Source organism: Lotus japonicus, chromosome 5 (genome assembly GCF_012489685.1).
Source record: "Lotus japonicus ecotype B-129 chromosome 5, LjGifu_v1.2".
Lineage (NCBI taxonomy): Eukaryota > Viridiplantae > Streptophyta > Magnoliopsida > Fabales > Fabaceae > Lotus > Lotus japonicus.
Window position 1 is genome coordinate 24,916,063 of NC_080045.1, and position 12,539 is coordinate 24,928,601.

The following is a 12,539-nucleotide window of genomic DNA, read 5'->3' on the forward strand; positions in this document are numbered from 1 at the left end:
GAGAACACCCTCCCCACATATGTAACTAACTAAAAAAAGTCAACCTAGAGGAAAAAATATGAGGTTGTTGGGATTATTCTTTTGTCTATAAAAATCCTAACTTCCAAGCTAGAAGACTTTTATGGGATTCTTTGAAGTTTCTCCAAACAAACTTCCAATCCCCATGGTGCGGCATAGGATATTTTAAAGAGAGTCTTCATAAAATGCACCAAACCTTCATGTCACAAATCTTACAACACAAAACCAGGTTGTACATATAAAAAATTCCAGCGAGTTATTTGCTTGCTCAAATTGTAAATGAAATTGATGGTAAGTCACACACATCAATAATTTATATTAATATTTTTGTCACATAATCATTCCAATTTCTTGAGATCTTCTTCAACCTCACTTCTAGCAAAAATATTAAATGGATATGACACATCATCTGTTTTTGTTAACAATTTGACATAACACTAATAGATAGACCTGATTGCAACACGCCAAAAATTTAATGACTAAATTGGCTCGTTTTAAAGAAGATAATCCTCAAAGGCACAATCGCGATAGATAAAGGACAAATGTGCGATTAACCAAACTAAAAACAATACAACTATTTTAAGATACACTTATTAGATCTTGTGTTGTTACAATGATTAGGCAGGTCAGGGATGATAGTGTGATTATTTACAACCATGAGTTTGCTTTCAATTAAAGTGAAATTGTAAATCATGGATCGCCATGTGTGCTCTTTCACCACTGTGACCAAATTAATCCCTTAAGAGGCACATTTATACGTTGCATAAGCTCCCCATGCAGCAATCACTAGAACTGCAACACCTATATTTGCAACTAAATGTTTGTCTTCATCATTCAACTTCCTTTCTGTTATTCTTGTTACAACATCAGAAGAAGAACTAGCTAAATTTCTGATTCCATTCCCTATAGTATAGATTATATCCTCTCCATAATTCTTCCCTTGTTGTTTAGGAGAAGTTCTGCTGCTTGATTCCTTTTCCTTTTCTGAAAATTTTGAAGCAGAAGTTTCATCTTTCTTCTTAGATGAAAATTTTCTTGTTTGGATTTCATTTTCTTTTATATCACCCTTCTCCATATTTTTAGCACTCATTCCCTCTTTCTTTTCCTCTAATTGTTCTTTGACTTTGTCTACACTTTTTGCTTCAACTAGGTCTCTAGCGAATGTTGTTAATAAAGTGGGCTTGGGCTCAACTTCCTCTAATGGGCCTTTTGGATGCTTTTCATCTGTTTGGATTGTTGTTTCCTTTGTGGGTGTTGGTTTTGTATCAATTTCCTCTTGACCCTTTTGAGCGCTATGATCCCTCATTGGTTCTGAAGGGATTTGAGGTGATGTATCATCTTGATTATTCTTCTGGTCTTTAAAGTTAGCAGGGACTTTTACTGGGCTTGGTTCTTCAACCTTAGTGGTTGTGGTAGATTGTGGTGGAATGGTCTCTTGGGCTTCTTTTTCAAGCTTTGCTTCACCTACAATTTTCTCTGGTGGGCCTGCCGAACTTTTTTCTTGGACCTTTCCAGCTTCTGGTTTAGGCTCAACTTTGGTAGTTCTAGATTGTGGTGGACTGATCTCTTGGGCTTCTTCTTTAGGCTTTGATTCAGCTACAGCTGGAGGGCCTACTGGGCCTTTTTCTTGGGTTGTTTCCACTTCTTGTTTAGGCTCAACTTGTGAATTTAACTTCTTTTGTATTGTGAGGATGAGGGTTCCAAGTACAAACTTGCCTTCAAGTGTCTCTGCATCACCATTTTCAGGAATAGGGTATGTCTGGTCAAACCGGATCCATCTATTGCCTCCAAATTGTCGTTCACCTGTAATCCTCACCATTTGTGAAGAGCCTGTAAATGTAATCTTTATATGATCCTTTGTAAAACCTGTATAAGCAAAAGAAGATGTAATATTGATTTGAAAGAAATGCCACATAGAATATAAATTAATTTATTTAGCTCAATTTTGTTTAAGATTTAAATGTGGTTGTAGGATAAGTTAAAATGTTATCAATTTGGTCTATTCAATAGTTGTTAACAATAAATTATAACTTGTTCTAGCAACAATTAGGGAAAAAAAAATATGAGGGAAAGCACATATAAAGTGAACATGCTCTAAAGAGAAAAATTGAAACTATCTATATACATATGTAAAGGAGACTTGAGTTTTTGCACTCCTTTACATTAAATGCATTAAATAATAAAGCATTTATTTTTATATTAATACCTTTAATAATAAAATTTCTTAAGTTAATAATCTATTCAACTACCTACTAAAATCTTCTATATACTTATGCAAAGCAAATTTGAACAATAAAATTAAATACATAAATAAATAATAAATTTCTTTTGTATTAAATACACTAAATTAAAAAATTGAAAACTAAAATAAAAACTACATCCACTTTATTATTCATTATATTAATTATTAATTGTTAAGCATTTCAATTTCCCATTTTTAAAATTAAATATTAAAATTTAAAACTTTTCAAGTTCTCTTATTGAAAATTAAATATTTAAATTATTTAAATTTTAATAATTTATTTCAACTTGAGGTGAATTTTTTTAAAATAGTAATACTTGAAATTGACCACCTTTACATTAATGACAATAATATATTTTTAATAATAATTTTCTTGTATTCTTTAATAATTGTTAATAATAATTATAAATTAAAATTAAAATTATTTTAATTTTCGTTATTAATCATAAGTTGAGAAATTTTAAAAAAAATAACAAATAAAAATTATTACTATTTCTTTATTAATAAATAATGTTAAAAAATATTTGAAAATTAAAAAATGTCTCTATATGGTATTTATTATTACTATACCGAATGTATGTATTATTTGAAAAAGATTCTTTAAATATGATTTTTATCTATTATATAGAAGTAAAAATAACTTGAGGAATTTACTCAAAAAAAAAAAAACTTGAGGAAGCATAATAGAGAAAAATAATAATAACAAAAGTTGAATAAATTTAAGTTTACTAAATAATATTTTAAAATATTAAAATTATGACTCATTATAGTTATAATTTTTAAAGTTAAAATTATTTCATTTTTGATTAAAAAAAAGTATAAAAGAATGTTATTATAACTTATACTAAAACCTTATTACTTGATTTAAAATATTTCAAATTCACTTAAAGAATTTTTCAAATGATTAAATAAATAAATTATTAAATTATTTTTTAAGGATAAGTTATGATTAAAAAACAGAATAACATCTGGGGATAATATTCTCTCTAACTGAATATCAATGTTTACAACTGGATATATGATAAATCGGTCTCTCTGCAATAGAACCCAAAACAATAGAATATGTTACAACCAAAGTTTCTAAAATTAATTCAATGCTAATTATTAAATATCAATTACTAAATTTGAGTGATATTAATTATTTACGGAAATAGATATTTTGTACGAGCAATTTAATACACCAAAACTATTATTTTGATGTCTCAACATGGTTTTTTATTATATTTACAATAAAAAATAATTTTTATATTTAGTAATTTAATTACACTATAATAATTTTTATACAATATTAAAAAAAGTAGTGTAAATAAACCCGTGCAACGCACGAGTATTATTTCTAGTATGATGTATTTTAAAACAATCATGTTGAATAATTATGTAACGATGAGAACTCTGTTTTTTTATAGGTAAATGTTTGTTGTTAGTAATGTTAGTAAATTAGTCATCCTTAAGATTCGAACCATGAACCCTTCATCCTTCATCTCACTCAACCCTTATGCCCCTAGCTCTTACCACTTATATATAAGTCATTTTTTAACCAAATCTCTTAGATTTTTTTTTGGTGTTTCGGAAAATACAAATTCTATTAGATTAAGAAAATTAGTTACTAGTAATAAATTTATAAAATAAAACTATTTACTTTCCTAGATTACCCTTATTTAATTTCCTGTTAATTTCTCTTTTCAAGTTAATATTCCAAAATCTCTCAATCTCTTTCATATTAAATATGAGGATAGTCAGTGGCGGGCGGACCTTAAGGTTGACATAGGGGAGCTGTAGCTCCCCCACATATTTGGCCAAATTTTTTTTTTAGTATATAGGATATATATTATAGTCTATAAAATCATATATATAATATCTAACAAGTGTAAGTTGCAGTGGTAAAAAGTTGTTGTTAAATTATATGTTGAGTCTTTGATCCTTAGGAGCCTCATTTTTTAAAATATATTTAACTTTCACCATACACGGGTTAAAATTGTGAGAGTAATTTAATACACACAAAAAAAAAATTTAAAACTAATAAAACTTATGTCAGTGTCACCGACTCAAGTACCAAATTCTTTAAAAAAAAACGTCATAGACTCATAGTACCAGAAAAAGGAGAAAAAGTAGGAGACTTTCCCAACAAGTTTATAAAAAAAATAAAATACTAATATTTTAGTACTTTCTGAATACAATTGACATTGATTATGCTGAACTTGGACTTTGATTATGCTACTTTATGTAAGAAAATTTAGTTATTTCATTATGGTTAGCAACACTTTATGTGATTTGGATTTTAGTATATGATATTAAAATATAAATTAAAATACTTATGTACTTAGACTAAATGACTTTTGATTCACTATGAAATACTTTTTTGCTGTTAACAAAATATTTCGAATTTTATATATTTAAATTTATTTGAGCTCCCCCAGTAATTTTGTTGAAGTTCCGCCACTGAGGATAGCTTTGGAAAATTTATTTAATGCTACCTAGATTTTGGAAAGTGACCTATAATAAAAAAAATCATAAAAAGTGACTTATAATAAAGAACGGATGAAGTAATATCAAAAGAAGCAAGAGCACTGTAAGGGATCGTGAAATTCGTAGTGCACTATTGATTATTTCTCTTTTTAGTATTATGTGCTAGAGAGATCCTCATGCGTACCAGGAAGATAAACGTGCAGAAGGTAAGTTTTTGGAGTTTCTTTTATCTCTGACCGTGGTTGAAAAGTCTCATACACACGACGAACTGAAAGTTGTGGCCGGAAAGTTGGGGTTCTTGGCCTCAATGCCATAGCTTTAAAATATGTTTCCAGATATGTGCTATATGTGTATTATTTTTGTACCTCACCAAATTGAGATTAAATGATTTGAGTTTATAGCTAGGTTTCGTTGTAATAATATATATGGATGCTTATATATATAAGATCTTAGACACAAGGGTTAAAGCCTAAAGGGTTTTCTTGTCAATGAGACTATTCCTTCTTGTATGCTTTGGTTTTGGTTTTCCTGCTGACCTAGATTATATATAAGGTATAACTTTGTCTAAGAAAGTAAATGTTCTTTGTTTTACCCACACAATCGCTATAATATATGCCAGCCATGTGGTATTATTTGTCATGAAATATTATTCTCTCTTAAATAAAGACTATAATGTATTTTTATAAGGTGAGAACTTTTTAATTCTTCAACCACTCAAGATATTTTTGACTCTTGCACTACTAAACTATTAAACTTTGAACAGCTGATTTGATAACCGAAGGTCATCATATATGACGTACATGATGATGGTGCCTTTTATAATATATAGGCCGGCCCTACTACACATAAATTAGCTAGCATGAAAACAAATGTGCCTATTATAATAATAGGCATCCTGCTAGGCTGCTACACATAAATTAGCTAGGAAGAAAACAAAGCACATCTTACAGCTCCACAAATTTGGCTTGCTGTGAAATGCAGTTTGAATAACTGGTTGTGATTGATGTACACTATTTTGTGAAAGATACCATTCACATCTACAATTTGTGAAAGTTTTTTTATTGTTACTGGAAGACCCAAGTTTTAAAGCTTTGGATAAGTGAATAAAATAAAAGAGTTTATTTGATTAAGATAAATTTGTGAAGGGAAAAAAGTTCAGGAAAAGTCCAAGAATTTATCGAAACACCGATAAGAGTTATCGCACGACTAACATACGCTTAATCCTAGGTCAAAGGTATTAGTGAATAGTTAATTTACGCTTTAGGACACGATGGAAACTAATTCCAAAAATCCTCAGAGAAATGCTAGAACTTCTCTTTTCCGTCCTTAAACAATTATTTCGATGCGAAATCCTGGAAAGTACGAACGTCAAATTCCAATTCTCGGAAGTTTGCCGAAACGGAATCCCTGATAGTTCGAGAAACCTAAGATCGACAGACGATGAAGACTTTTTCTATTCGGAGCTGCAAATGAAGATTCCACCCGCGTTCTCCTATTTCTTTCGTTAATCCCAATCTTTCCTCAGAAGGAAGTTTTCTCATCCGACGATCACTGCAAAAAGTAGTTTTTCGGGATAAACCGACTTACACCGACATATGCCGATTTTGGATCTTTTGGTTTAATTCCAAGAATCCTGTTTTGAGTTCTGGAATTCTGTCGCCAGAACTAATCTTAGAATTCGCAGAGGAACGCGCAGGAAAAATCGGAACCGCGAAAAAATCATTTTTCCGCTTTTTCCAAAACCTATAAATAGCTTGAAAATTAGATTTTTTACAAAAAAATACCCATTTCCCCTCCCCAAACCCGCGAGCATCAAGAGAGAGAGAGAGATCCGGATCTTCGTCGTTTCTTGCCCGTTTGCTTCACCGATCGTCACTAATCGAAGACCTCGAGGTAGGTAAACTATACTCTCCTTCGAATCGTCGTTTCTGTCCACTTCTCCTACGACTTTCTGAGTTCAAAATTTTGAGGTTTTTGAAAAACTGTTCAAATACGCTGATTTCAGTGTCTAAACTTCTTCCCTGCATGCTCCTGAGCGTGTTCTGCGGATTAGATTTTGTCAAATGTCGACGAAATGCCGCCGGGATCAATTTCTACCTTAAATACCCATTTTTCGGCAAAGTCGCAACCTTTGGGCTGAAATCTATCGACTTGGCTTAGTGCTAGTAGGATTTGTCGTCATAAACGTCGTTGTGGACGTCCCCATCCAATTTGTTTTTCAAAAATCCAATTTTGAAATTTTGAGCTAAAAATAATGACCAAACTACCCTTATATCAGTTTTCGATCCGAAAATTTTTCCGAGCTTAGAACCGTCTTAGTTACGGCTTATGTTAACCTAGGAACCAAGTTTGATCGAAGAAAAATCGACCCTCCCAATTAAAGGAAGTGGCCGAGAGCTATATCAAGGGGGGGGGAGAATCCGATTTTTCGAAAACTTGTCTTAACGCGTTAGATTGTCGTACCACGGAGGTAGTAGTGTACCGTGTAACCCTAGGACTCTTTGATTGCTGAGTTTCTGACTCTTGGTGTTGATTTCTGTGATTTTTGCTTAAGGTTCGTTTGAGGAGATTCCCAGAGATCAAGGAGAAGAGCTTGAAGAACATTTTGAGGAAGAAGCTGGAAGACCCACCGGTGAGGGCTACTCTCTGAATTACTAGATAATGCTTTAGGTGTCGATGAAATTCGACTTGATTTATGTGTTATGCACCTAACTGCTAAATGTCTGAAATGATTTCTGAGGCTTCGGCCGAACTTGTTGAGTACTTGATGCCATGATATTGTGTGCTAAATGATTCACATGCTATGTGCTACATGGTTAACTTAGGATGTGTTGGAATATGCTGTTTATGCCTATTGGTTGAGCTGTTTCATTGATGCTATTCCACTCGTGCCTATGTTTCTGGAAAGTGAGGATTACGGGCAAGTCATGCCGAATTTTTATGAGATTTTGAGAGAGTTTGAAAGGACGAACGAAGTTCGGACCTTGTTATATTTTAATGGATCGAGACCTTCTCAGAAATTAATTGGGATTATGGGATCCCTGAAACTCATAGGAAGTATCATAAGACTAAACGAAATCTATTTTCTCAAAGAAAATTCATAAGACATTAATCAATCTCTAAACCCCTTGAACGATGATAACAACTTTAGATAAGAGCTTAGAGCCTGAATATTAGTTTTGAGAAATGAGAAGTGTCGTCGAGTCCAAGTCTTGAGGAAACTTACAAGTTTCCGAATATGCTTATACTCTTTCGCTCGATGAGCAGTTTAATGTTTGGCTATCTAAAGTTTAGCCGGAGACTATAAGTTTCCAAGTACTTCGGTACCTTTTCGCTCGATGAGCAGTTTATTGATTAGCTATCTAAAGTTTAGCCGGGAACCATGAGTTCCAAAGTACATTCTTCTTCTTTTTGATTAATTCATTTTGTCGCAGAATCGACATTTGCCTTAGGGTAGGCTTTTTAGAGACAATAAGTTAGCTAGAACACGTGACGACGTGTCGAGTGAGGTCGGAGACGTTGTTTGGCTAATCACTTGCATTCATGCACTCATTTTGAGGTTAATACACGGCGTGATACCGGACCTCGGTGGATTCCAAAATGGTCATAAGACCCGGATTTCCATATTTAGGACACTACGGTGGTCCTCAGTAGCAGACGGAATGGCAGACCTACGGGTTCACTGCTGATCTGACTACTTTTGTGTGGTGTAAGAGACGCCCGAGCGGAATGGTCCCACTTTGGCCGGTGTTAGGGCTGACTCGATGGTGTCCATCCTTCTTCCGGAATGCATTTTGTTACCCAGCATTGCATTTCATGCAACATACATGCTGACTTAGTTGCTGAGTGTGATTGGTACCTGTTTATCCTACTTGAGGCATGCTAATTGTTATTATGATCTTTATATTCATTGTGATATATGCAACCCTAGGATGTTATCCCTAAACGTATAAGCCTGAGAGGCTAAATGATTATTACCCTATATATCTGGTTTTATTATTTATATAATTCTTTGGAGTTGACCCTCGCGTCTTCTGTGTGTGTTTGGGCGGACTACGCCATTGTCAGTTGAGTATGGCGGACTGGTACGAGACGGTCGTCCCTTCGGGGGGGACCAGGTTTGAGATGTTGGACCAAGACACCCCGGGCTCATGGGTGGTCGACCCCGCCGGCCACCGAGCTATCTATTCGGGGCGAATAATGGAGGATCGCATTGACCGGATACCAAGCCTGACGCACGGAGTTTGGAGGCACTACACTATCAGCTTCAACTTGCCACCGGGTGTACACTGCGGGACTGGGCGGCAGCTGTTGATTTGGGATAGGGTGCAGAACCCGCGCGACCAGCTGTGGAGACCGATGCAGTCATCGACATGGTCGTCTTGGATTCAGATTCAGACGACGATCTTGGGGATGCATAGTTGGGATTAGTGTAGGAGAAGCGTCTTGGCTCTGATGTTCAGTCTTTCGTTTTGGGCAGGGTAGGTCCCCGACCTTTAGCTTTTCTTGTGGTTCTCTTTACGGAAATCACAGAGAGTTGGTTGGACTAGGGGGTCTTGTTTTAGGCCATCTGGGCTGACTTATTCTCATTTTGAGGGTTTGTGTTGCGGACACTTAATCCTTTCTTTTGAAATGTACCTTTTGCCTTCGGGCGTTACTCTCTTTTGCTGTCCGTCACTGGAGGTTTACTCGTGACGTGGTTTACTACTTACAGCGGGGGCTGTAACTATTATTGTATATTAGTTTTGTTATCTTCTGTTGTCAAGCTCTATTTCTTTCAGTTTTAATTTTGTATTATCGAGAAAAAAAAAATATTCACGTTTTTCCGCATTAAGTATTTCTTTTGGTTACGAAAGTGACGCCACCGAAATCGGGGTGTTACAGTTACAGCTGTGAAATTTATTTATGGGTTTATCATTAAATTAGTTATTCTGTTTGTAAGGGAATTTGAGTTCAGTCTCTTCTTAAAAAATATTTTGGTCTCAATTCATACAACTGTAGCCATTTTAATTTTAGTCCTCATCGGAGGGCGGAGCTCCGATGAAAGTGTTGTGTGGCAGAGAAATGGTGACATCGCTAATGCTACGTAATTTTTTATTAAATTTTAAATGACACATATTTATAATTAAAATAAAATCAAATTGTCAACTAAATATTAAAATTACATATATCAATAATCATTAAATTAAGTTAAATCGACTAATAACATAATCACAAAATTAAACCTTCATATCCATTTGTATCCTCTTCATTTTCATCCCCCACCTTCATCTTCTTCATATCTAACCTTCATCTTCTTAATTTTAATTATAAGGTTTAATAGCATTTTTTGTCCCTTATTTACCACGATTTGACAGTTGTGGTCCCTCAAGAAATTTATTATTAGCCTACAATGTCCCTTACGTTTACTAACTGTTGCAATTTTAATTTTTTGTCAACTTTCATCCAATATTTAATGGTTTTTAATTAAAAAATAATGAAAAATAAGGCTTGAATAAATTTCTAATTAATAATTTTATGGTTTCTAGTTTTTCTTAATTGGTGTTTTAATAAAAAACCGTCAAAAATTGGATGGAAGTTGACGGAAAACCAAAACTGCAACAATTAGTAAACGTGAGAGATGTTGTAGGCTAATAAATTTCATGAAGGACCAGAATTGTCAAATCGTAATAAGTGAGGGACTAAAAGTGTTATTAAGCCTAATTATAAATAAACATGTGTCATTTAAAATTTAATTAAAAATGACGTGGTTGATGCTATGTCACCATTTGTTTGCCACTCTGCACCTTCGTTAGAGCTCCTCCCTCCGACAAGTTCTAAAATCAAACTGATTATAATAGTAGGGATTGGGACCAAAATATTTTATGAGAAGGGACTAAACTCAAATTTCCTTTCAAAACCTTTTATTTATTCAATAAACTATGTAAGTTATGACCATATATATTGTCTGTCACAAAGTGATGTTTATGTCATAAATTGAAGGTAGTATAGGTGAGAGGGTGAGAGAGGAGAAGAGAGAAACAAATAGTCATGTGGAATGTGGGTTAGTTGCTTGATGCAACCTCCTCTATATTTATAGCATTATTAGTAGATGGGTCAAGTACATGGAGATAAGAATAGATGGGCCTGACCCATATGGTTATCTTATTCATAACACTCCCCCTGGATGACCATCCCTTAAGAATGTGCATCATTAAAACCTTACTAGGAAAAATCAAGTGGGATAAAAACCTAGTGAAGGAAAAAGAGTACATCATTCTGTAGTTCGTCTTCGTACATTACCTCATTAAGAACCTACCAGGAAAACCCCAATGGGAAAAAAACATGGTTAGGGAAAAAGAGTACAATGCATTTTTAATTGAGATCTTTGAGCCGACGAACTCTGATATTCAGCACAAGCTTTTCAAATGTTGTAGTTGGAAGAACCTTCGTCGTCATTTATTTGTAGATCGTGAGTGAAGAAGATATTTGGTAAAATGTGTTTTGTCCTACCTCCCTTGATGTAATATAGTTGACAATCTTCGAACTTCGATATTTCTTAAAATTCTTTCAAAAGTTGTTGCCGAAAGAGCCTTCGTGAGTGATGAAGACTTCAAGTTGTATCATAACTCCTTTGAATATCCTTCTTTAGCCTTGTGTTGTCTGCAAGGTGATGCACGAATCTCCGATGTAGAATTTCTCATATTCATATTTGGGCAATGAAACCGAAACTGATTAAAAGCTTGTTCCATTTTGTCAATCAATGACCAATTCAGAACCAAACAACTATGCAATATCCTCTTACACCTTTGGGGTATAGACTTAAAGTCCATAGACTCTTATATTTTTACAAATGAGTTGCTTCTTTATATGTTGGCCAACCACACCCTTTAATAAGGTCAATATTCTCGCACTTGTAATATTGAGCGCTACTTCATCTGTCGAAATTTTTTCAAGTTCTTAGTTCCTTGTTTCAACTTGTAGAGATATAATCGATTGAGATATCTTTGTATCAATAATCACAAGTACCTGAACCTCTTCAGGAGGTTTAAACAATTTTCGTAATTTCCATTTTTCATGATAATTTTCCTCATAACAAGACCATCTTCCTTCTCTAAGATTTAACCTCTGGAACCAAGTTTAGACATGCTTTAGCCTAGTAAAATTTCAATAGAGAAGGACATTTGCAGCATAAAGAAATTTAGAAATCTCTTTTAGGTAAGAGAATGCATTCTTTTGAACTTTAGGTTCACATTATTGTGTGCGAGTATATATATGCATTCTACACAAATTTTTAGAGCTGCTTAGTTTTTTTCTCCCCCTAATGCCGAGAAATAACGATAAGTAAGATATGCAATATTTCCTGGCAATAGCTCAAATTCATAGCATAATCTCAGCTTTCTTTAATCTCATCTAAGTGTTGTCTGCTGGACAACGAAGAACACATAACTCACATAAAAGATTCTTAGATGAGAGATATTAGATTTCAGACAGTGAACCAATTGCAATGGAGAGAATTATAATAACTCATTAGCTTGATGCATATAAAAGTTGCTAGTAGCAACATCACATTTCCAAAAAAAATAAGGGCATTTGTTCTCTTAATAATTGTCTAGCTATAAATAAGAAGCATTTAGCTAAATATCTTTGCCAAATCATTTTAAATATGAACTTGTACAACTCGACATTCAAAATCATGTCACATACCAACTTGATTAAGGTTGGAAGTTTCACTCTATCAAGGTCGATGCATCGATAAACACTGAATATGTGCACATGTATCACATCAAATATATTCAAGAATCATAGGGAATTACCCTTATTTTTGCCACAA

The 12,539-nt window shown here is 33.7% G+C and overlaps 1 protein-coding gene across 1 annotated transcript; it reads right to left on the reverse strand.

Moving 5' to 3' along the window:
- Nucleotides 1-546: 546 nt before the first annotated feature.
- LOC130721309 (inactive protein RESTRICTED TEV MOVEMENT 2-like) lies at nucleotides 547-5,132 on the reverse strand. The gene is made up of 2 exons (XM_057572073.1): nucleotides 4,911-5,132; nucleotides 547-1,884 (listed from the first exon to the last, which is right to left on the reverse strand). The coding sequence occupies exons 1-2, from the start codon at nucleotides 5,038-5,040 to the stop codon at nucleotides 758-760; spliced, it is 1,257 nt and encodes a 418-aa protein (XP_057428056.1). The 5' UTR covers nucleotides 5,041-5,132; the 3' UTR covers nucleotides 547-757.
- Between the last annotated feature and the right edge of the window lie 7,407 nt (nucleotides 5,133-12,539).

Excerpts from the sequence above, each read along its gene's own strand:
- LOC130721309 (XM_057572073.1), bottom strand. The coding sequence starts at position 5,040 with ATGGCATTGAGGCCAAGAACCCCAACTTTCCGGCCACAACTTTCAGTT. Across the intron at positions 1,885-4,910 it reads TCTGCACGTTTATCTTCCTG|GTTTTACAAAGGATCATATA; the intron begins GTACGCATGAGG and ends TTGCTTATACAG.